The 26662-nt window shown below is 44.5% G+C and overlaps 1 protein-coding gene across 1 annotated transcript in view; it reads left to right on the top strand.

The window, feature by feature from the left end:
- The window catches only part of NOC2L (NOC2 like nucleolar associated transcriptional repressor), a 492322-nt gene that overhangs the window by 15895 nt on the left and 449765 nt on the right, over positions 1-26662 (top strand). Inside the window, exons 2-4 of the mRNA XM_078642345.1 lie at positions 4563-4736; positions 10726-10903; positions 21198-21323. Coding sequence (XP_078498471.1) covers positions 4563-4736; positions 10726-10903; positions 21198-21323 — 478 coding nt within the window. The remainder of the gene's footprint in view (positions 1-4562; positions 4737-10725; positions 10904-21197; positions 21324-26662) is intronic.

Raw genomic sequence — 26662 nt, 5'->3', positions numbered from 1 at the left:
TTGAGGCACTGAGGTTTTGCTCTCATGGTGGCACCATTGTCCACAGTTAGTAATAGTGCACTGTCTGCATAGACAACGGCTGTTGTATTTGCATTAAGTTTGCATCTTTTTGTTTTGTGTACTTTCCTATTATTTGCAACACATTTCTTATTGTAAAAATATTTGAATCTTTTGAGGCATTATCAAGTGTTTGGTGCTCACACATTCATATTTTATTACAATTGTGATAACTGTGTGGCAAAGCTTTTAAACTCGCCCCATATAACTTCCTTTAGCTAGACGTTGCCTGCATTTCCACATCTACTCGGAAAGTCAATGAGGAGTAGGGAGCAAATTTCCATAGCAGACTAAGAATCTAGAGCACCAATACATGGGAAACACCAGTCCTCTAACATTTGATAGTGTGTGACTGACCCTTTAACTGCATAGGATGGGGAAAAGCTGCAATGATCCTTGTGAACTGTGCTCTGAAAGTGCGTTCTTGTGATGGTGAATAATCTATTATTAGAACCAGCTCATTTCACTGTTTCCACGCGACGTGGAAGACCAAAAACACAGTGACTGAAATAGAGTGCAGAAACAGCGCAGTGAGACTGAGCACCAACTACAAACACCACGTGAAAGTTGGCACCTATCAGCTGCATGAACACAACTAAATAGCCTTAAAATAATGCAGCAGATATATTTAATCTAAAGCAGAGCGTCAGCCTAAGATTTTAATTGAGACCGTAAATTCAGGGATCTGTGCATGTTAAAAATGTTCACAACTACTGAAACATGACCGTGAAAAAGTGATGTAGGTTTGGAAAGGCGCAATGAATTGAAGGTATACATCGCCGTTCATAACCATTGTCTGTGAAGAAAAGAATATTAGGATCAACTGTGGTTGGATAAAGAGTAGCAAAGACTGAGGACGTAACTGCATAGTTATCATCTGCTCAGAATACATTACAATGAACCCACTGCATGGCTCGCTTACCGGAATAAAAGCATCCACAGTTTCCACCAACATGCTCCACCCCCTGTGGGACGCAATTACTTCAGCCATCCTGTCAGCCTGATCAGTAATCATTTTATTTTTGTGTGGTGTTTGTGCTGAGCGGCCGCTAATTAGACACGGTGTGTGTAAAGGTGTCGAAGCATGCCTGGCTACCCGGAGAACAAACACTAGTCTGCGTGTGCTAATGGAGCTTCCAGCGCCTCTTCACCAAACGTGCGGGGGTCGGGTAGAGCGGTGCTAGACTGAAACAACACTGTTGAAACATGGGCGAGAGGGCATTGTACAGCAAAGAAACACTCGGAAACAATGGGCATTTTGCACGGCGACTGGGCCAGGGGCCTTGATTGACAGGAATCATAAGTGTGTGGGCAGCAGCCAAAAATTATTTTTTTGTTTATTAAATTGGAAGGCTAAATTTCTCGGATGAAGTGGCTCTAAATGGCAGCGTCTTACACGAATTGAAAAAAAAACAAGCCTCGATCTCTTGTCTTGGGTCAGGTAGAGCGGTGCTAGACAGAGACAACACTGTTGAAACATGGGCAAGAGGGCATTGTACAGCAACGAAACACTCGGAAGTAATGGACTCGGAAATAATGGGCATTTTGCACGGCGACTGGGCCCGGCGGGAGCGAGAGGTGGGGGGGTGCACCCAAAATGATTCATGGGGTTATAGTGTCCTCTAGTGGCACGTCCAAGCAATGCTTAAATAGATCTCGGGATGCATCTTTGTAGTAAATACAAAGATGATAGGAAAGATGATAAATTGGAAAGTTAAAGAGGAAAGAAAGCAGAGGGCGTAGACTAGCTGGGAAATAGAAAGAATTGGAGAGAGAGGCGGAGGAAGTTGTGTTTGCGTGCGCTGCGAGCGAAAGCACTTGATGAGCCATGACAGCTCGTAACTGTAAAACAGGGCGATAAGAAAGGCAGATGGCGGCTGCGTGCGTTCACGCGCACATGCACTCAAGCTTTAGGCCAGGAAAAGCTTGTGGGTAGCACTTTGAAAATCCCCTTACTAAAAGTCGAGCAAGCAGCGTATGCACTGCTCTAGGCTCGACCTAAAAACTGCCTTCCATGGAGCATATGAACTGTTAATTAACTCAGTTGCAGTATTCTCTACTGTATTATTGTGAATACTTTTCTTGCCAATTTTTCTATCACCATTATTTCTTATTTGATCACTTTTATCAGCCTTTTTTAGGGTTCTCACCTGCAGTGGGACCTCTTCTCACTGTTAAGTACTTTCGTGTGCAATTTTATTGTACTGCACCTATGTCTTATTCACATGTTTTATATCAAAATATTTTTTGATATACACTGTCGCGCTAATAACTCAGCATATTGAAAGATTTTGAATTGTAAAATATATCTTTTTTATACATATAGTGACATTTAGATTTTTTTTCTATCTCCCTATGACTTAACCTTTCTAAATAATAGTGTGTAGCACGCTGTTGCTTTATGTAGAATACCGCTGTTGTAATTTGGTCTAGGGCACGGGTGTTGCTCATGTGGTTCTTATTATATCTTATTTCAGACAATATTATTTCCCACAGCCGTACTGTTGTGCTGTAAACTCATTCTTGTCTAAACTTGTCTTATATGAAGAATTAACTCAAACAATTCACCAGTGACAAATCCTCCTGAAATAATTTCATACCGGATTTAAAGCATACTGTAGAACTGAAACACCTATTGTAAAAATCATAGCTGATTCTTTGCACGTCCTCAAGGTCTCTTACCTGCTTATAAAACTAGATCGGTCTTAGGCACTCAACAGTCAACCATTACATTTTGGTATAATTATGAGAGACTGCATGGTGTTGATGACATGGTTTGGAACTGCTTCAATTCATACCTCAAACAGATCAAAACAGGTGGCTTGCCTTCAATTCTCTCTTTCCTCCCTTTCAGTTCATCTGTGCTTTTCAACATTTAATCGCTTGGTGACCTACTGAATCACTATGGCATCATTTATCATCCTTATTCCAGTGATAAACTACTATACCTGTATGTCTACTTCTCCCATAATATCCCTCAACAAAGACCATCAGGAGTATTCATACCTGCATGACTCATCACTGATATTCACTTCCTTAAAAATGAGTTATTTCTTATTTCTTACGTTCACTAATTTATACCCTAGTGCAATTGGCTGGGCTATCTCAACACTGCAGAGCAAACCAGTCATTGAAAGCTCCAATTTTTCGGAGCCTAAATATACTGGAGTTGTAAGAAGTCAAATGTATGTTTTTTTTCCAGAAGGATATGGGACCATGGTAGGTGCAAATGTTTTTTTTTTGTCCACACCTGTTTTGTGGAAGTGTGCGATAAGTGAATAGGTACCTGGATTACAGTTGTCACTTATTGGGAACAATTTTGTAGGTAAAAATTTTTTTTGTAATAACTTGACTATAATTCTCTGTGGGTAGCCAAGGAGTGCAGGAGGGATGTGATTTCATTTTCTGATATGGAGTTGGAGTATAACTGTCGCAGTTTGTATTCACTAATTGTAGTTGCACTAATTTGAAACCATTTAACTATCATGGTGTAATTATATGTTGGGCCTTGAGAGTATTGCCGAAAAGCATTGGCAAAGCTCATAGATCGGGTGGTTAAATCAAAAAGAGACTAGCTCAAATTACTTTTAGGGGAGGGGGAAGACTCTGGTATGTTTTGTCACGGAGTGTGAACACCCGGCAGGTGTGTTCATAAAGCCCTCACCCACCAACCTAGTTGGTGGCATGCTTCATCATCGGGCCCACCCAGTGGCACCTAGCGTGCCCCGGGTGTGCTTCAACGCCTGACTACAGCGGAGCTGGTATATTGCTGAGTGTGCGGTGAAGATAGTTAAGGAAGTGATGTTAAAACGGCTGAACGGTGGTCCCAGTACCCGAGGGTAAAATTAGACTTTAATACCTGGGCCTCCGTCAGCGGTTAAAAATAAGGCAAGGGGATGTAAGGGGCGAGTTACGACCTCTCACATCCAATGGGTCAACATGTTTCAGCCAGTGCCTTATGACTAAGCTGGCTTTCTTCAGGACCTAAATAAAAGGTGAGTGCAAGTAAACTAGTGGGGGTGTAGGAGAGACTATGTGTCTACACGCCCTAAAGTGTATCTATGTGTGAGAGGGGGATTCCCTTCTCAAGACCACGCTAGTTTTTGCTCAGTCTGACCTCAAGGTTGGGAGGTGGCAAAGGCTTGACCAGCATTTCTGGGTAGAGCCTGCTCTGGACCTGTAGTGCCTCCTTCGCATACCAGAGTCTTCCCCCTCCCCTAAAAGTAATTTGAGCTAGTCTCTTTTTGATTTAACCATATATTAACCGGGGACATGGACTAGCTTTCTGGTCCTACCTCTCTCTCTTGATTACGCACCGCAGCAGCAGCAAAGCTCATAGATCAGCATCAGCAAAGGAGAGACCAGCTCCGATATGAGAACTAGGCCACAAAGGGCTGGATTGTATTTTGGTGTCCTTTCTGCAGTCAGTTGTAGTCCATGCTGCTAGAGGTTTATGGGAGTATTCTAAACCTTATTATGATTTTACTTTATTTTCTGTAAACCAGGAAACTAGCTGACCTAAGCGTGGATGAGTTTCTGACCACTGGGTTTGACTGTGAAGCTGACGGAGAGTCTGAGGAAGATGAGGGCCCGGCTATCGCCACGAACATTGGGAATGCAGAGAAAAATGCGTTAGCACTCAAGAAAAAAAAGAAGAAAACTGTAAAAACGGTGGAAAAGTAAGTTATTTTATCGTCTTATGTAGAAATGCTTTACTAAAGTATGAACTCTGCTCAAACAGAGATTTTGTTTGCTTCGTAGAGTTTCTGTAATTATTTTCTTTTAATGTGAACGACAGGGCCATCGTTTCTTTTTTAATATACATATACATATATATATATATATATATATATATATATATATATATATATATATATATATATATATATATATATATAGCACACACAGGTTTAGCGTGCTTAAGCCTCTTTTGACGGCGGGCTCACGACGGGGTACGCCAGCCCCTAATATTCCACACACTCCTGGTCACGTTTCCTTTTGCGAAAAACCAGAGTCGGAGCCCAAATGTGTCACGATGCTGTCAGTTTATTAGCAGAGCAAACCCAACGCGTTTCGAGATCCACCGATCTCTTGCTCACGGGTGGGGCTATGCAGGTACTGACAGTCATTTAAAGGAACATAGTGTTTACAAATTGTGCACGTGTGTATAAACATAAAGAAAATACCATTATACGCTGTCTGTCCATTGTAAACATTGTTTCATGTAAACAATTGTAACAATTCCAAACGTGATTGGGAATTAATAAGAAGCCACATTATCTGACTTGATGCTCAAAATTTATACAAACAATCTTGTATTTAATACACAGACGAATTATTTGTACTGTCTGTTTAACCTGCGCCCTTACGCCAACCATGTTATGCAATACTGTGTTAATTCACACAATTCCCAGAAACATTGTTCATGTGTTATATTGCCCCAGTGGGCAAAGGTCCATCAAATTAATCAGAATTGACTTCCAATAATGCCCATGTGGGCGGTGGTATATAATAGGTCTGCCGGGGGGGGCCTGTAAACTTTTGTGCAACTTTGGGAGGAAATACAGCGCCGGTATCTTAGGATATTTTACCTGGAGGTAATTAAACTCATCCTCCTCAAGTATACCTCTAGAGTTACGGAAACTCGAATCAAGGTACATTATAATGTACAATACCTTGCAGCCCACAGGACACAATTTGGGTGAAGAGTTAGCCATTCACCTCCAAACATAAAGTATGGTTTTTTCTGCGATGTTGAATATGCTGCTGCTTTTTTGGTATCTGAAGTTTAATTTTAATAGATTTTAACAATACAGATGTTTTGCACTGATCAAAAAATGTAAATATCCATAAGTATAGCTACAGTCTTGTTTTCTTTTTTCCACTACAGGATATGGGAGATACCACCGCCCACATGGGCATTATTGGAAGTCAATTCTGATTAATTTGATGGACCTTTGCCCACTGGGGCAATATAACACATGAACAATGTTTCTGGGAATTGTGTGAATTAACACAGTATTGCATAACATGGTTGGCGTAAGGGCGCAGGTTAAACAGACAGTACAAATAATTCGTCTGTGTATTAAATACAAGATTGTTTGTATAAATTTTGAGCATCAAGTCAGATAATGTGGCTTCTTATTAATTCCCAATCACGTTTGGAATTGTTACAATTGTTTACATGAAACAATGTTTACAATGGACAGACTTAGCGTATAATGGTATTTTCTTTATGTTTATACACACGTGCACAATTTGTAAACACTATGTTCCTTTAAATGACTGTCAGTACCTGCATAGCCCCACCCGTGAGCAAGAGATCGGTGGATCTCGAAACGCGTTGGGTTTGCTCTGCTAATAAACTGACAGCATCGTGACACATTTGGGCTCCGACTCTGGTTTTTCGCAAAAGGAAACGTGACCAGGAGTGTGTGGAATATATATATATATATATATATATATAATTACTGAAATCTCTGTGACCATGTAATAAGCAATGGGATGGTTTTATAAACATCTTGCGTGAAACTCTCAATAGCATTGCACCTTTTGAGTCTCTTGAATCTTGTTAAGAAAGGTTCAGACCCCTTATGCTATTGCTGAGAAGGCACAGCCTCTACGGGTGGCGTTTCTATTGCGCATATCGGCCTGCTTTGGAAAGGATGGAAAGTTAGAAGCTTCAGAAGTTCAGCTAATCTGAGATGCTGAGGCTGAATTCACCAATGAGTTTGCGAGACAGGTAGTCCCTGCTATGTTTTGTTGGGTGAATTAGCGCGGGTAACTGGGATTGAACTCTTTAAGAAGAACTAAATTATGTGGTTTCTCCCACCCCTGAGAAGGCAACCAGTTTATTAAGGCTTAAGTGTATGGGTTGAACATAATGAGTTATTGTGTTGAATAAAATATTGCTTCCATGACATGTAGTGGCCCATGCATTTTATTGCTTGTAACCTATCACGTAGTGAGGGAAAACTAACAGTCTCACATCCTCCCAATGAGACATGTAAATCAAAACACTAAATCAAGGTGTTTTGCCACTGTAGTTCTTTAATGTTCTACCAAAACGATCCTGTGCTTAATAGATCATATTTCTTGCAGGTACTAAAGCCCCAAACTTATATAATGCAATGTTTCATCCTCTGACTCTCCATGTAGTACTGGGTTTTGTATTATACTGACTCGGACACAGAAGTGGTAAGAGACGCTGGTTTCAAAAGGATATGTATGGCACTGAATAATTAACATGCAGAATTGGTTGTGGCATTGAACTCACTATTAAATCGGCCAGAAAGGTTATGGCCGCTGTTTCTTATTATGAGCTTCTCCAAGCCTACTCGAGTTGACCGGTTCAGAATCTATCTGTTTGAAGGGCAAGAGAAAACAAATATTTGCAATTGAACATAGGCATGAGTGTGAAATGGGAGCAAATTATCTTAGATAGAGAAGAGCTGAGAAATTAAGTACACATTAAATAAGTGGGATCATATTCCTTAGGAAGCTTGAGTTTTCAGAAAAAATTGTATGAGTTTCACAGGTGGCCTCCACATTCAACTAGATCCACGCATGAGAGACATTATAGCTGGAGGGCAGAACAGAGGGGACTGAAATTATGGAATTAACAGCACTGGGTGCAAGATATTGTCTATTTGATGTGTGACCGCACCCAGTTTCAAAATTTCAACTAAGTACCTCCCTTCAAGTGTAAGATTTCCTAAAAAAAACAATCCCTGCTTTTAGCTTGAAAAAGCGAGAAAGCTCATAAAGGATTCCATGTGCGCAAGCCATTAAAAAAAAGCCTTAGTATAGTTGTGGAACTTTCTAAGCCAGACATAAGATACCTCTGCAAGTCTAAGAAGTTTTTTTTTTTTTTCAGAACAAAAAGTCTAAGAAGTTTTTTAAGACCTGCAACTATTAAATTGGTGTGTGAAGAAGAGTCAGAATACTGCTTTTGCAGTATATAAACTGTCACTGTGATAATTGTTTTCACAGTCTAGTCACTGCAGCTCTTTCTAAACATGAGACTTGTATTGCCGTTTTGAATTCTCAATTAAAAGTTCTGTCTTTCATTTTTCAGTCTAAGATTCTTTCCTAAGGTTTGGTAGTGGTGATGCCCCATTTCTGCCAGGTGCCGAGTCCGCCCAGATTTCATTGCTGTGTACAGTGAGAGTGTTTTACAAGAAAAGAGAATCTTGAGCAGAATCCATATTATTTGCAGTGGGGCCAACAGCAAAGGTGTGTAAAGCAGCGGTGGCTCTACCGCTATGGGGAGGAGCATCGCCCCCCCAAAAACAACAAGAAAGGAAAAATAAAATGTCACTTGTTTTAAGAGGAAAAACACATTTCTTCTTACTTTTACTTAAAACTATTTTTTGTAGCAGTTCGCTGCTGAGTGAGATCAAACTCTGATTCAAAATAGACTAATATTGAAAGGGCAAAATGGACTTGTGTGTGTGTGTGTGTGTATATATATATATATATATATATATATATATATATATATAATATATATATATATTATATATCTCCCCTGTGGCGGTCGCCAGTAGGTATTTAGGAAAAGCGTTTTTTGGTTTGCTTAAAAATTTGAAGTCATTTGACCAATCTATACGAAATTTTCCCCAAAACTGCCCACCTATGCATTTAAAGTTTTGGGGTGATTTGTCAAGTAGGGGCTGAGAAAAGATGGTGTGTGGGGTTAGTAAAAAAAAAAAGGTGCTTTTCCTATGTTAATTTTCTGTAGAGATTTTAGATACAACTTCAGCCCTAACTGCTAAACGGAATTACACCAAATTGGCAGAAAGCTAGCTCTTGGTCCAGAAACATCTCTTTTTGTAATTAGGTGTACATCCGTTCAGTAGTTCTGGAGTTATTAAAGAAAAAGAAATATAGATATCTAGGGGCGCGAATCCTACGCTGATCCGACAGACCTCATGCTGAGATCTGATTTGGCTACCAACACTTGAAAAGGAAGTGCTCGCAGCCTTTTTGTTGCTCTGACTCTGCCCACCTTCTCTTTTTTTTTTGGGACTCAGCTGAGTAGGAATACCCTGACCAGCCACGGTCGGTAGGGGAGTACCTGCCGGGGTGGGACGTGGGGAGGGGGAGGGGCAGGGTGGAGGTTAGTAATGTATGGATAATGGAGGTTTGCAGGTAAGTAAACATTTAAATAAATCAAACTAATTTCGTTGCGCGCACTGCATACCCAAATGCAATGCAGTGCGTGCAACGAAATTCGTTTGATTTATTTAAATGTTTACTTACCTGCAAACCTCCATTATCCATAAATTACTAACCCCCACCCTGCCCCTCCCCACGTCACCGCCCCGGCAGGTACTCCCTTACCGACCGCGGCTGACCCTGACCGTCTTGGATTGGTGGTGAGTTCCCCAGGGACCCCACCAGGACCAAAAAGAATTACCAAAAAATATTTTCCCATGAAAATCGCGGCAGATCCGCGTGCCTCTGAAAAAAATTAACAAAAAACCAAGCGCAGTCTCCCATGCGTGTTCATAGATGAGTCCCCGAGTGGGACAGGTCCAGTGACTCGTGCACTTAGGTAACTATATCTTGCCTTGCCATGTACTGCTACTTACTCCACATATTACATCAGTAATCACCTCTTGTTTGACATTCATAAAATACCTGCAACATATGCAATACAATTTGTGATGAGGAAAATGTACATGGCAGTGTGATTTTTATGTACCTTCGGGCATAAGTTATAGTTTCTTGACATTAGTAAAACTGTTGAATATTTATGGTTTTGTGCATGCCCAATCTGAACCTAACTACAACCTCCCTCTAAACGTTTTTTTTTTGGGGTGAATTTCTAAGTTTCTTTTGTATTTCCTAATTATAAAATCCCTGTAGCTTTAGGTTTTTCAATGAATATGTCAGTGATGTCACAAATAATTTCCTTGAACATGTAATGTGTGATGTAATATGTGACTTCATATGCAGTGTATAGCGGGGTGCGGGTGCATGGTTAGCAGCGATAACTTTGGTTCTATGTTTTTTCTATGACAAATTTCTGTTTTTATAGTTCAAAACGTTAATGTGGTCACTGACCCATTCACCTAACTATAATGTTTGTAACTTTGTATTTTTTCTATGAATTTCAATGTTTTTAAAAAAAGATCTTTTTATTTTTTCACACCTAACTAGAACATTACTTTAACCTTTTGTTTTTCAGTGATTTGAATATATATACATACAGTGTGTGTGTGTGTGTGTGTGTGTGTATATATAATGCCATAGTCTTGCGTACCTGTCAGTGTGTGCATTTTGGTGCCTTAAAAGGTGTCGCCCACAATTAAAATGCCATTTGTAGGAGTGAGCTAGAAACTTGAGAAAAGTAAAATGCTGAAAATTTGCCAATTTTGGATATGTACACTCTGGTAGTGAGGACCTTGTACGATTAGGTATTGCATCCTGAAAGTTGTTTGGTTTCTGCCAGTATTTCTCCTGTAGCCTAATTGTGATCTGCTCATTGGTTTAGCTTACACAGTTGTTTCTTTTCTTTTCGCATTCCAAAGTCCCATCTCCCAAATTACCTTCCACCATTTTATCTATGAATAGAAGCTTAAATGATATTGTTATTGACTCAGCTTGCATTGTGTGGTGATGAAAGCTCTCTTTCCCACTCTTGTTCTCTGTCCTCTCTAGGAAGCTGAAGCCCAAAGGTCGAGCATCTGAACACAAGGACCAGCTGTCCCGCCTCCGAGAGAAGGATCCAGAGTTTTACAAGTTCCTCGAAGACAACGACCGCACACTACTGAACTTCGATGATTCGGACAGTTCAGATGATGAGAGTGGTGCACACAGGCTTCCTGACCAATTGGAGGTAAAATGAAAGAGTCTGTACTAACACAGCTGAGATAAATATGCTCTTCCCTGTGGCTTTTTCTCATTCCATTGTCCCCAGCCTATGTTATGGGCTAGCCAAGGGTTCTTTTTTTGTAGCAAATGTCTCATGTCAAGCAGTAAAATCTGACATTTTTTCCTCCAGAAAGTGTTTTGTGTGTGTCATGCTTGATACAACAATTGGTATGCAATGTGATTTATTCTTTCTACATGATAAGCAACTTGAATTTCGGGAATTTTAAACAAGCATGCACATTTTCTCATTGGTATCTTTTAATTCCACTTTTGCTACATCCGCAGAAACACTTGCTTTGTTTTAAAGCCCCTAGAATGACATTCTCCTGAAATGTGACTGCACACAATTAATGGAATGTCATCCTGGTAGGTGGCATTGTAATGGCAGTGCAGGACCAGGCCTAAATGGCAGTGTCGATTCCAAGCTGCACTCACGTTTGTCACTGGTACATCGACCTCGTCCTTCTTTTAGGATCTTGAAATTATAGTAAGAGGTGTCAGTGGTGGTCATTAAAAGCTGTTTCAGGTTTTCAGGATATCAATCAATATATTCTTTTACATATAGCGAATATAAATTGGAATCGTTTAGTTACATCTTTTTCTCCAGTCTGACATGGTTCCGAATGCGCAGCTATTAATTACTCTGTTGTCTCTGTGCTGCCGATGGAGGTGATGCTTTTCAGACAAACGAGACCACACATTTTGATCTAAATGTATGAGTAAGAATGAAATACTGCAAAGTTAATTCTTCTATCAAACTTTATTTCGAACAGAATTCCTTACTCTCAACAAATTAAGTGATGAGACAACTATTTTTCAGCCAACTTAAAATCCAACTGGTGTAGTAGCTATACAGTAAATTGCAGTATACAGCTCTCCCTAGGAAAGGTGGGCCACTGGAAGAAGGCTTTTTTCATGCACAGCAGTAGCTAGTAGCCCTGAACATACAAATGTTATATAGTTCCCCAGGTGGCACAGTTTACTAGACACTAGAGCTTTACCTTGGAACATGTTTCATTTGACTTTTTCAAAGACCACGAAATTTGTCAGTTGGTGTTCCCAAAACAATTGTTGGTCTTTGGACATCTAAAACATTTTGGAGCAGACTGGTTGACTGGAGCCAAGGATGGCCACATTATTCTTGGGCTTCTGGTCTGACCCCATGTCCCCTGAGGGTGTCCTGCTGTTCGCATGAGTGACTCCTCTCTTGAAGTTAGGCTGTTGTGAGGAAAGCGGTGCAATTCTACCACCTGAGTTCCCTACTCCAAAATTATCATGTATGTGTGCTTTTGCCTTCCTTACAAGGTAACCCGACTGACATACAGGGCTGGGCAGGCCGTACTGTGCATCAGGCGTTTCCTCAGGAGGATGGAATTGTGGGGGCGGTTTTGCAGCGGTGCTGCAATATTGGTCCCCAGTAACAAAAGCAGCAAGCAAGCGATTCCAGCCTCCTGGGGCCAAGCAGGGGCTGGTTAGAGAAAATTGCCAGGGCTCCCTTGGGTTTGCAGTCCAGCCCTGCTGACATGCTTTGAGTGCTTGTATGTGTTTCTGTTACGGTGGCCCCCTAGCCCATGTCTCTGTACTTTATCTTTGGGAGCAGTTGGCTGGAAGTACAGATCCCCCCACATGGTGTTGGGAGTGGCCTGTACTCTCTGTTCGGGAGGGGGGGGGGATGGCAGATTGCTGAAGGCCACCCAGAGGTGAGTGGCCGAGGGATTCAGAAAAATTAACTGGTTGAAAAGTGGGCTGGTGACAGATCCACCAACCAAATCAAGAGTTCAGAGGCCTAGATGCTCTAAGTAAAGTGTTGGTGGGAATGTTTTATTGTAGCCTTTAAATCCATTCCTATATATTGAGTTTGCTTTTGGTACTGGTGTGTGTTATTGGACAGGAGGCGTCACAAGGAGAAATTCTTACAAACCAATTGAGGCTGGCAGAGAAAGAATTTCCGGAAGGTTCCTGAGTACTCATTAGCTGAAGCCTGGCTAACTAACTGTGGGTGAAAAGACAGGCCTTAGTCTGTGAATGCCCTTTGCATAGAACTGGTGGTGATGAGAAAGTGGAAAATGTTCGACAGTCAGCAGAATAGAACCTCAAAGCCCTAGCTGGAAGGAAGAATATTGTAGAAGCACAGCAAAAGGAGACTGTGCAAATGACAATAAGAGAAAAGGTCTTTAAGTCATTAAAGCTTAGAAGAGTAGTGAAACTATGGCCAACAAGTGTAGAAGGGGTCTTTCCTCTGGGTGCCTTCTGATATTCCTGTGTAATGCTAGTGGAAGCGGTGTCCAAGTGGTGAGGGACTTGTTGAGGCCTGAGTTGGAGGGCAAACAGTGACTAGTGAGGAAGGTCTTGAAGTTTCCCTTCAAGTCTTGAATGGAGAATTTGGAAATGGGGGACTGTGATGGTTGAGCGCTCTACAACATTCTCTGGGCTGCCATGTGGCGCAAAACAGTGTCCCTGGGAGAAGCCAAACTCTTGATCTTCGTGACTTGAACCCTGACACACTAGTCGGGGAAAATGCAGCTACTATGAACCGACACTAACATTGATGGTTAACGGGGGTGACTGCATCAGTAAGCTACATGGTGTGGGTCAGAGTAAAACACCAGTGTAAACTCTTCTCTCTTCTGCTGGACTTTTTTCTGGAGAGTTTGAAGGAGGATATGTGATTTTTAATCCATGTGCCATATCCGGTCCATTTGTGGGCATATCTCGAGGTACTCTTGGCTTTGATTGTCGCTCTACCCTGGCAAAGTATAGGTTTGTAATACTGGTTCTGAGAAGGGGAGAGAGAAACTTGAGGGAGACTTGTTACAGTCTGGTTGTGGAAGTTGAATTTTTGCAGTGTGAATTTTTCTGGATTCACTATGCTGTGCATATTCCGCAATCTGGTGGTTGGGTCCGGAATCGGTAGTCTTTTTTCTTTTTTTTTTTTTTTGTAGCCCAGGTGGGCGTCGACGTCTCACAATTTGGTGTACCTTCAGTGACGTCTGCATGCTTCCGGCGGAAGCTACCACCCTTGGGCGCCATCTTCAGATTCTTTTTTCCGCCGTTGGGTCTGGATCGTCACGTGAAGCTCCAGAAGTTTTGGAGGAGAAAAGAAGGAAATACAGCAACTCTTCGACGGTAAAGACCGGAGAAGATCGGGAGAAGAGGACCATCGGAGAAGAGACGACGAAGAAAGGAAAGAACTTCGAGATCTTCGACGTCCTTGGAGGAATGCGCACACAGGGGGCCCCCTGAGCGCAGGGATGTACAAGACACCCTTTAAATTGTGCAAAAACTGCCACCACAAGTTCGCGCAGAAGGACCAGCACCCGGTCTGCAACCTCTGCCTGCCAATCGACCACGAGAACAGAGACTGCAACGCCTGCTCCGTCTTCAAGCCGAAGACACTCCGAGTTCGAGAGAGACAGAGGACAGCTCACCACACGATGCAGGGCAAGGGCCAGGCCCCGACGCTTTACGAACTGGGCCTCTCCACCGACGACGAGGACAACATCGCCGAAGGTCCAGATGACTTCACGGTCGCAGAGACCGATAAGAAAACGCCTGACAAGGTAGGAGAGTCTACGACCCCGAAAACCCCCACAGGGTCTCGAAAGCCAGAGGCAGACTCTCGAAAGTCAGAGCCCAGAGCCTCGAAAGGAGCACCGGCGCCGAAAACTTCGACGACCGCAGCTGCATCCTCCGAAAAAGAGCCCAGCGGATCCTTCGAGAAGGACTCCCGGAGGCCTAAGACCAGCGAAAAGCATAGGTCATCGAAGCAAGCCCCCGAAAAAGGGTCTTCGACTTCGACCTCGACTTAGACTTCGAAGGAAAAGGAGGCGAAGAAAGTTTCGACGTTGACGACGCCGCCGAAAAGAGCAACCGAACGCTCGACGACGAGCAGGCCGCAGAGATGCAGAGAAAGAAAAGAAGGCTCGAGGCCGAAATGGAGAATATCCTTCAGAGAAAGAAGGACTTCGACGAAAAAATGAAAAGTTACAGGATCCCCTCGAAGCTGGCACCGACCGTCGCTGAGGTACAGGAGCACGAGGAGTTCGACGTCGAAGAGACGCCGAAAACTCCGGACCCCTCGGAGCACGAAGAGGAAGAAGACCTCTACTACACAGAAGGGGATGATTACGCGGAGCAGCAGTCAAGCTATGGCTCAGGTTCCTCGACGGCCCAAGACCAGGAATGGCAGGACATCGAGGCTGAAAACCAGGAAGAGGCTGTGGAGACATACCCCTCGAGGCCTTCGCCACCGGACGACATTGGGGCATACAATGAGGTGGTCAGGAAGGCGGCAGCAGCCTATGGAGTTAAGCTGGAGGAGGAGAAGCCAAAAGCAGATTTCCTGCTGGAGACATTGCTCCCCACACAGAAAAGAAGCCAGTTCTTGCCCATGCTAAAGAGTGTCACAGACCAGGGGAAGGAAGCCTTCAAGGAACCGGCTACATGCAGATCAGTAACGCCGAGGACGGAGAAGAAATACAAATTCTCCTCCCAAGACCCAGCCTACATCAAGGGATCGTCACAGCAGACACAATAATCGCTGCAACGGCCAGAAAAAGGGCAAACGTCCCAACTACATCTGGACCTCCACCTGACAAAGAAAGCAGGAGGATGGATCGAACTGGCAGAAAAATAGAGAGGAACGCCGCAACGCACTGGCGGATGGCGAACTCCAATGCCCTCCTGAACAGACATCAATACCAGCATTGGGATGAGATGGGCCAATTGCTCAAGCACCTCCCGGAACAATACCGTGACAGGGCATCACACCTTGTGGAAGAGGGGAAAAGCATTGCTAACTCGTGCCGCAAGACAGCCTTGGATGGGGCAGAAACAGCCAGCAGACTGATGGCTATAGGCATCACAGAGAGAAGGCAAGCCTGGCTCAGGATCTCAGGCTTCAAGGCTGAGGTTCAGAACAACATCCTGAGCACACCCTTCAACGGTGTTGATGAGAAGCTCACCCAACTGAAGAAGGACAACGAGACGGCAAGGTCCATGGGGGCCCTGCAATTCAGGGGGATGAGAAGGGGCACTCCTACACGGAGGCCTAACGGCAGGGGTAGAAGCCAGCAAGGGCAATCACACCAGACATTCCACCAGGGACAACAGAGTGACAACCAAAGTCACCAGGGCCAGCAGAGGCAAAACTGGAACTACCAGGGCAGGGGCCAGTCCTTTCGATCAAGAGGAAATGGACGGGGCCAGAGAAGGAGAGGCGGTGAACAACCCCCCTCTAAGTGACTTCACACATAAAAAGGTGCTCTCCCACTCGAACCCTCCGGGGGAGGAGCACGGGAAAACAAACAGGCGAGGGCTACACGGACAAGACACAAAGGAACATGTGACGCCAGTAGGAGGAAGATTGAGACTTTTTCTCCAGGAGTGGAGAAAAATAACAGACAAGTGGATACTCAACATTATGCAGTTCGGATACTGCATAGAGTTGGAAAAGAGACCACCAAACAGAAAGCCAAAGAAAAGAGAGCACTCTGGAAGAGAGCTGCGATTACTCCAAGAGGAAGCTCAAGAACTCCTCCTCAAAGCGACCATCGAACGGGTTCCATTCAAAGAAGGGAACCGGGGAGTGTACTCAAACTACTTCCTGGTGCCAAAAGTGGACAAAAGTCTTAAGACCCATCCTGGACCTTCGGTTCCTAAACAAATACGTAAAGACTCAAAAATTCAAGATGACGTCCCTACAAGAGGTCATCCCGCAGATAAAGGCCGGGAACTTCTTGTCCACCATAGACCTCAAAGATGCGTACCTGCACATCCCCATGAACAGGCATCACAAGCACATGCTAAGATTCACAGTGAACAAGGATCACTACCAATTCACGACCCTGGCGTTCGGCCTAAAGTCCGCACCAAGGGTGTTCACCAAATGCCTCGCGGCAGTGGCCGCACATCTAAGAAGAAAGGGGATACACGTGTACCCCTACCGCGACGACTGGCTCGTAAAGGCAGGCTCTTACAGGACATGCAAGGATCATGCAGAGCAGGTCACAAGAACGCTAGCAAGCCTGGGATTCTCCATACACTGGGGAAAATGCTCAATGGAACCAGAGCAAGTGAAAATCTTCCTGGGAGTTTAAATCGACACCGTCCAATGCAGGGTGTTACCCAGCGAGAAGAGAACACTCAGCCTACTGAGGGAGAAACGTCACTACCAGAAGGGGCGAGCTCTGACAGTGAGGACTGTGAACAAGATCTTAGGGATGATGGCATCATGCATACACCTGGTCCCCAATGTACGCCTACAAATGAGACCACTCCAAGAGTGGCTGCAACAGCAATGGTCACAAGCTACAGGAAGTTGGGAGGATCTAGTGGTTGTAACGCACAGGGTGCAGGAAGAAATAAGGTGGTGGACCAAGTTAAGAATAACAGTAGGGAAACCTCTAACACCACCGGACCCAACAGTGACCATCACCACAGACGCATCCCAGAAGGGATGGGGCGCACACATGAACAGGCTCAGATTGAGGGGTCTGTGGAGCCCTACAGATGCAGTCAGACACATCAATTACCTGGAACTGAAAACAGTGTTGCTAGCCCTCAAGGCCTTTCAGAAACACCTGTACAACCAGAAGGTGCTGATACAAACAGACAACACCTAAACAAACAGGGGGGGGAACTCAATCATTCCCTCTGTCAAGCCTCGCACAGGAAATCTGGAGATGGGCAATACCACTCAAAATAGACCTGCTAGCCATACACCTGCCAGGGAAGGACAATGTAGAAGCGGATTGGCTCAGCTGGCAGACTTCAGCGTCCCACGAGTGGGAACTCAATATTCAGGAAACAGAGACTATTCAGGAGATGGGGCACACCAACAATAGACCTGTTTGCAACACGCCGGATTGCAAAATGCCAATACTTTGCATCCAGGCAACCAGAGGCACTATCACAGGGGAATGCCCTATGGATAAGCTGGTCAAAAACATTTGCCTACGCTTTTCCCCCGATACCACTGATCCCCAGGGTTCTCAACAAATGCATGACGAGCAACATGACGCTCATCCTGGTGGTACCACAATGGGCCAGGCAGACCTGGTACTCTCAGATAATGGAGATGGCGCAGGGCCCCCCTCACAAGTTCTCAAAAAGAAGAGACCTACTCTCCATGGAAAACGGAGAAGTTCTACACCTCAACCTCTCAGCCTGGCTCCTGAGGACTTAGAGTTCGCACATCTAAAACTACCAGAGAGCACCCTGCGGGTGCTGCGTGAGGCAAGAAGGCCCAGCACACTCAAGTGCTATGGGGAAAAATGGAAAAGATTCACTCAATGGTGTTGCAAGAAAAAACTCCATAGAAAACTGACCAGGGAATCTACGGTGCTAAGGTACCTCGCGCACCTAATTAAAGCTAAGCTAAGCTCATCCTCGCTGAGGGTGCACCTGGCAGCGATTGTGGCATACGCAAGAAGAGAAACAGGGAGAAGCTTCTTTACATCCCAAGTCGTAAAAAGATTCCTGGAAGGGGCAAAAAGAATAGCGCCACCAAAGAGAATGCCGCCACCGGCCTGGAACCATAATGTGGTACTAACGGAGCTCATGAAAGCACACTCAGCCTACTGACCCATCCGCAAAGCATCACTGCAAATGCTAACAATGAAAACGGCCTTTCTAGTAGCAATCACCTCGCTACGGAGGGTGAGCGAACTGCAGGCACTCACACTGCAGGAACCCTACATCCAGATACACAGTGACGGGGTCGTGATGAGAACAGACCCACACTTCATGCCAAAGGTGGTGTCGAGGTTCCACATGAACCAGAGTATTCAGATCCCTAGCTTCTTCCAAAACCCCACTACAAGCGCTGAGAGGTCGCTCCACACTCTAGACGCAAGAAGGGCTGTGATGCCCTACATTGAAAGGACGAAGGGACACAGGAAAACAAAACAGTTCCTCGTATCCTTCGCAAACAGTTACATGGGCAAACCAGTGACTAAAAACACCATAGCCCGATGGATCGCACAGACAATACAATTCTGCCACAAACAAGCGGGCCAGGAGCTAACAGGAGGGGCGCAGGCCCACTCCACCAGGAAGAAAGGAGCAACAATTGCCTTTCTGGCCAACACACCAATTCAGGACATATGCCTGGCGGCAACATGGGCTTCAGTGCACACGTTCACTAAGCATTATTGCGTTGATGTACAAATGAACAAAGAAGCACAAGTAGGACAAAAGGTGCTGGAACATATATTCAACAAACAACGCTCATCTTCCACCCAGCCGCCACAAAAGTAACGAAACCGCTACAAAATCTATGCACAGCATAGTGAATCCAGAAAGATTCACGCTGCAAAACGAATAGTTTCTTACCTGTCGGTGTAGTTTTGCAGCTTGAAGATCTTTCTGGATTCACTAGCGAACCCACCCGCCTCCGCCAGAAAAATGAGGCTGGAGAAGAAGGTGGAAACACATAGAAAAGAAACCACGTTTAAGCTTACAAGATACGTGAAAAGAATTACGTTGAAAAAAGGATTAACAAACATAGCCATGGATTCACTACCAACACAGAAAAAAAAAAAAAAGAGACTGGTAAAAAGAATCCGAAGATGGCGCCCAAGGGTGGTAGCTTCCGCCGGACGCATGCCGACGTCACCGAAGGTACAGCAAATGGTGGGACGTCGACGCCCACCTGGGCTACAAAAAAAAAAGAAAAAAAAAAGACTACGATTCCGGACCCAACCACCAGATTGCGGAATATGCACAGCATAGTGAATCCAGAAAGATCTTCAAGCTGCAAAATTACACCGACAGGTAAGAAACTATTCGTTATCTCCAGTCTCTGCTGCTTCTTCCCATGTCTGAGATGTTTGGCTTATTTATGGTCTTTTCTATGAGGGTATCTTCAGTGCATGCTTAATACATTATTATTGTCTGTTTTGAGAAATGTTTTTTGCCATGAATGACGAGATTTAACTACAATATTTTTTGCTGCTTTCAGCAGATTCACACAGATCGTCTTTTACCTGTGGATTTTTTGTTTCTTACAAGTGGAGCAGCTGAAAAAACTAGGTTAAAGGGCCCAAGATAAATAACATATTAGTCCCAATTGTAGCATGTGTGGCACATTTAATCAATGAGACACATTGACCATATCAAAGACTCCTTGATTTTCATAGATTGCCACAGACCTGTGATTTCAGACCTGTAGGATAAAATTATCTGGTAGATTCCATGTCCAGATGATAGTATTTTAGCATGCAAGCTCTTCAAATTTGGGGTTATGTCTTTTTCCCGGAAGGCCTATTTTTTTGTCATTCCTTATCATGCGCTACCAGCTTTACCTACTTGTAAGTACATATCTATTTGTTTGAAAAGATGTAACTCTGACTGGACGTTCAGTTTATTGAATATGGCAATTTGACAAATAGTGTCTGAATTCAAGTGCTTCAACCTTCTCAAGTAGTAAGCCATGACTCTTCATATTAACTAGTTGTGGTGAACCATGCATTCAAAGGTTTGGAAGAAGCCCGGTAACCACTGACTTCCATGAGACTCAGAGTAAAGTGTTACCATCCCCCTCACCATCATTCCAAAAACAGTGTTATCACCTAGCAAATGGTCTGATGGTATAATGCTATGCTTTTGATGAAACTGCAGCATAATGTGTCCTTCTAATATGCTATCATTTATGCTGTTCTAGAGAGAAACATATTGACTCTCACCACCACCAGCTTTTATCTCTAAGATATGTGAATGAATTGTTGCTCAACCCGCTGATTATCTCATTCTCTGGCAGTTAGGACCTCTTTGATTTGTGACACTACTGATCCCCAAGCAGTTATGGTCTTTAGCTCTCTGTTTCTCTCTCTTTTGCTTTCATTGGAGTATCTGAATCTGGTATCTGAACTTCATACTTACCAGCCTGATCAGATTTCAGATAGGTGCAGAGAGGGCCTTGTGTTAAATCTTCCTACTCTCTTCTATGTTGTAGTCCTGAGCATTAGGAGTATTCACCTAACAATAGAACTTATTGAGGAACAAACTCTGTGCAGTTTCTGCAATGTAAAATGAGAACATATAGAGTGTTAGAGGTGGACAGGAGTACCGGGAATCCCAGACTCTTGATGGGTCCGTGTTTGGAACTGTGCATGTGGCGTGTTGCAAAAGGTACAGGTACATGATCTTGGATTTTTAGCTCTCCGATCCTCTGCCTTCTGGGATCCTTTGGACTAGAAGAATGTCAGTTTGCGGATCTACTGCATTTGCTTACTTTATGTTTTCATTTATATTTACAGGAAGCTGACGATGATGATGATGACGACGATGACGACAAAGATGAATCTGCCGCCCCCAAAAGCAAAAAAGCTGAACTTGTAGTGGTAACCCTTAAGATGGTGGAGAGCTGGAAAGAAGCAGCAAAGGTCGGTTATTGTACCAAGTGCTCCGAGGGCAAACATTGTTCTCTGCCCTGCAATTTTATAATGAGATGATAGATCGCAAATTACACTTGCAGCACATGCATGCACAGCCCCATTTACGCCATACTCAAAGTTTCAGTGGTGATGGCATGTTTATGTATTTGTCCATAGTCCTCCTTGTAAGCTGAGAAATAGGGTCCCTGTCCAAGTCTTCTGTGAGTAATGTGAAAGCTATGATGGAGGATCTATTGATGCATCTGGCAATAAATGTAACTTGGCTGATTGCACATCTAAGTTAGAAGAAATTGACATTGTGCTCTCAAAAATATGCACTAGCTAGCTCCTGAAATGCTTGCAAATGTAAGTTGTCAAGATAGCTTGGCGAGTTGAGCACTTTTCTTTAGTGATCTGCAGGTTAAAAGTTTGAATCCTAGCAATGCAAACTCAGCCTTCCACCCAGACCAGGTATAAAAATGGATTAGTATTAAATGGGGCCTGTGGGTACTTAGAAATGTGTGGTATGAAGTGATATATATATATATATATATATATATATATATATATATATATATATATATATATATATATATCTATATATATATATCTATATATATATATCTATATATATATATGATATATATATATATATATATATCATATATATATATATATATATGATATATATATATATATATATGATATATATATATATATATATATCATATATATCATATATATATATATATATATATACTAAAAAAAAGAAGCTGTTATAATTATTTATTTCGTGCTTGTTTTGCCATTGGTAAGGCCACCCAATGCCAGTGTTATTTAGTACCTTCTTGCTCTGGTTTGCAATTTTGCATCACAGACTGGAGTGTGGTTATGATTTGTAGGTAGCAATATAAATGTATTTGGGGCCAGATGTCAGCCATTTCCAAATTGTATTGCAATTTGCGATTTCTTAAATGCATTCGCAAAACAGGAAATCGCAAATTGTGAGATTCCTTATTTTGCGATGGCCTTTTGGGATGATACATCCCAAAAGGCTTTTTCCCTTTCGCAAACGTGCTTATTCTTCGAATTGGCACAGTTTGCGAGCGAGAAAACCCTTAATACATCTGGCCCTATGTCTTTTGTGCTTGGGAACCTATTTAGCATGCAGTGATTGAGATTGTTCTAAGCTAAAAAGTGACTTTGTTCAATTAGAGCATCTCCTCCAACAAGCACATCTCCTTCAGCCACTCAACCGGACTACACTGGACAGACCACAGCTGCGTCCACTTCAACTTCAGGAGAACCATGACCCACCACCACCCGCAACAGGTTCCCCGCAGAAGCTGGAGTAAGATCACCGCCGACCAGCTCACCACCGCCCTCAGCCAGAACCTGCCCAGCAACACGACGGACCCCAACGAAGCAGCCCGCAACCTCACACAGTGGCTCATCAACTGCGCCGATGAACTCGCACCACTGAAGAATCATCCCAGCAGACCAGGCAGCAGGAAAGCCTCTTGGTTTACCAACGAACTCAAAAACTCCAAGAAAACCTGCCGCACCCTCGAGAAAGCCTGGCGCCACGACCAGACAGCAGAACACATGACCGCCCTCAAGAATGCCACCCGCAAACACCAACACCTGATCCGCACCACCAAGAAGACAACATTCAAAGAACGACTGGACAACAACACCCACAAAAGCAAGTAACTCTTCAGCATCGTTAAAGAGCTATCCAACCCCAGCGCCTGCAACAACGACATTACACCCTCGCAAGACCTCTGCGACTCACTCGCCTCGTTCTTCCACCGCAAGATCGCCGACATACACAACAGCTTCGGCGCACTGACCATGGACCCAACCACCGAACCAGCGCCCCCCACCACCACCCTCTGCACCTGGACCCCGGTCAGCACCGAAGACGCCACCCGCCTGATGAACACCATCCACTCCGGCTCCCCCACGACCCCTGCCCACACCAGATTTTCAACAAAGCCGACTCCATCATCGCACCCCAACTCCGGAACATCATCAACAGCTCCTTCGCTTCCGCCACCTTCCCGGTGAGTTGGAAACATGCCGAGTTGAGCGCCCTCCTGAAGAAACCCACCGCGGACCCCACGGACCCGAAGAACTACCGCCCCATCTCGCTCCTCCCCTTTCCAGCCAAAGTCATCGAGAAGACCGTCAACGGACAACTCTCCGCCTTCCTCGAGACCAACGGATCCCTCGACTCCTCTCAATCCGGGTTCCGAGCAAACCACAGCACCGAGACCGCCCTCATCGCAGCCACCGACATCAGGTCCCTGCTCGACAATGGGGAAACAACTGCCCTCATCCTCCTGGACCTCTCAGCAGCCTTCGACACCGTATGCCACCGCACACTGATACAGCGCCTCAGCAACACCGGAATCCAAGGAGCGGCCCTGGAGTGTATCATCTCGTTCCTCGACGGAAGAACCCAGAGAGTCCGCCTCCCCCCGTTTCGATCCACGGCCACCGAAGTCATCTGCGTTCCGCAAGGTTCCTCACTCAGCCCCACCCTCTTCAACATCTACATGAGCCCTCTCGCAGCCGTCGCACGCCAAAACATCAACATCATCTCCTACTCCGACGACACCCAGCTGATCCTCTCCCTCTCCAACGACCCCGCCACCGCCAAAGCCAACCTCCAGGAAGGAATGAAAGACGTCGCGGAATGGATGAAGATCAGCCGTCTGAAACTGAACTCAGACAAGACGGAAGTCCTCATCCTCGGACCATCTCCTTCCGCCTGGGACGACTCCTGGTGACCCCCTGCCCTGGGCACCGCACCCAAGCCAACGGACCACGCACGCAACCTGGGCTTCATCCTGGACTCCTCCCTCACGATGACCAAGCAAGTCAACGCTGTCTCGTCATCCTGCTTCAACACCCTGCGCATGCTCCGAAAGATCTTCCGATGGATCCCCACCGAAACCAGGAAGACGGTCACCCAGGCCCTCGTCACCAGCCGTCTGGACTACGGGAACACCCTCTACGCTGGAACCACAGCCAAACTCCAGAAAAGACCCCAGCGCATTCAGAAAGCCTCAGCACGTCTCATCCTGGACATCCCTCGCCACAGCCACATCTCTGCCCACCTTAAAGACCTGCACTGGCTCCCCGTCAACAAGAGGATCATGTTCAGACTCCTCACCCACGCACACAAGGCCCTCCACGACACGGGCCCGAAGTACCTTAACAGCCGCCTCACATTCTACACACCCACCCGCCAGCTCCGATCCGCCAGCCTCGCCCTCGCCGTCCCACGTATCCGCAAATCCACCGTCGGAGGAAGATCCTTCTCCCACCTGGCAGCCAAGACATGGAACTCCCTCCCCACGCACCTACGGCTGACCCTGGACCATCTCTCCTTCAGGAAAAAACTCAAGACCTGGCTGTTCGAGCAGTAGCACCCCCCCCCCCCCCCCTCAGCGCCTTGAGACCCTAACTGGTGAGTAGCGTGCTATACAAATTCTGCTGATTGATTGATTGAGAGCATCTCGTACAGCTTTAACTGAAGTATTCTTTGCTACCCAAAGGGCATAACTTTCTGAATTATATCCATGTTTCTCAAATAAGGACGGAGCCCAGTGGAGGAATACTTACCATTGTTATTTATTTATTTTGAAAGTTTTATAGAGCGCGAACCAGACCCTTGCGGATATCAGAACGCTTTACTGGCAGTGTTGAAAAAATTATACACAAAATACAAAACAAGTCGAAACAAATATACGTATACATCATGTGCAAACATACATCAAACAAATGAGGTAGAACAGATATGAATAACACGTTGTGCAAAATAAAACAAAGAGAAGGGTGCGGGCCCATGAGAGCATCTGTGCAATGTAGGTTCTCTGTTTGCACCCATATACTAAAAGAAATACCAGTGGAGGTAGTGGAGAAGTCATGGTATCCTTTGGTGATGATCATGTGAATTTTTCCATGAGAATCGCCTTTACTTCCTTTTTGAAAAATGCAGTAGATGTGATAAGTCTGGTTTCTGGGGATAGTGCATTCCAGATCCTAGGAGCCATCCCTGAGAAGAATCGTTTATACGTTTTCGAATTATTAAATCTGTGTGGCTTCAGTAATAGGTTTTCTGCACTTCTTGTGGATCTCTTACCCCCAGAGATAGTCAGTTTCTGAGAGAGATGGCTGGGTGTCTTATGGTGCATGGCTTTGTGAGTCATGCAGGCTATTTTTAGGTGAATTCTGGCTTCCCGTGGTAGCCAATTAAAGGCTTTTAAGTCAGGGGAGATGTGGGACCTTTTTTTGGAGCCTATGATGAGTCTGGCTGCGGCGTTGATGGTGGCTCTTAGTGGTGCTGTTGTTGCTTTGGGGAGGCCGCAAAGAGAGACACTTCCATACTTGATCCTGGGGATAACTAGAGCTTGAACTGCCGTCTTGAAGTTATTTTTTGGTAGGAAGGGTTTCAGCTTCCTTCGAATATTGATCTGGAAATGTGCTCCCTTTGTTGCGTTGCCAATATGTTTATGCATGTTGAGGTTGCAATCAAGGGTTATACCCAATGATTTTGCTGAGTCAATGATTGTTGGTTAAACGTTGAATGCTGTGAGGTGTTTGAACCAATCCTGGAGGAGGGGTATTTTGGAGGGTGGAGCTATAAGTAGGAATTTAGTTTTTAGTGCGTTAAGCTTGAGATGGTTCTCAGCTGGCCATGATTGGGTGTGCAGCAGCGTTTTGTTAAGTAATTTGATGTCTTCTGGAGTATGAATCTGAAGGTAAAGTTGTGTATCGTCTGCATACATGTGACATTGGATGATTGCAACAAGACAGTAAGAGGTTCCATAAATAGATTGAATAGTGTCAGGGATAGAGCGTACCCTTGTGGGACTCCCAGAGTTACTGGTACGGGTTTGGACAAGGAGTTTTTGACCTTGAATTTTTTGGTCCGGTTTTGAAGAAAGGAGGTAAACCAATTGAGCACTGAGCCTGATAGGCCCATTCTGAGATTCAGCAGGTCAATCAGGTTCTCGTGTTTGACCGTATCGAAGGCTGAGGAGAGAATAAGATGAGCAGGCATGATCCATTCTGATCGAGTATTTGTAAAGCGTCGTCGATAATGTGTGTCATGGCTGATTCTGTGCTATGCCCTGCTCTGAAGCCAGATTGGTGATTGTCAAGCAGGTCGAAGTGGTCAATGTGTTTTGTCAGTTGTTGGAGTACACATTTTTCCAAGAGTTTGGCTTGGGTAGGGCTTTTAGAAATAGGGCGATAGTTGTTAAGGTCTATCGGGTCAGCTGTGTTTTTTTTTAGGATGGGTGACACTTGACCAATTTTGAAGAATTCTGCTGTAG

Source organism: Lissotriton helveticus, chromosome 5_1, assembly GCF_964261635.1.
Source record: "Lissotriton helveticus chromosome 5_1, aLisHel1.1, whole genome shotgun sequence".
NCBI lineage: Eukaryota > Metazoa > Chordata > Amphibia > Caudata > Salamandridae > Lissotriton > Lissotriton helveticus.
The sequence above is the reverse complement of the archived record's forward strand: the minus strand, read 5'-3'. Positions and strand labels throughout refer to the sequence as shown.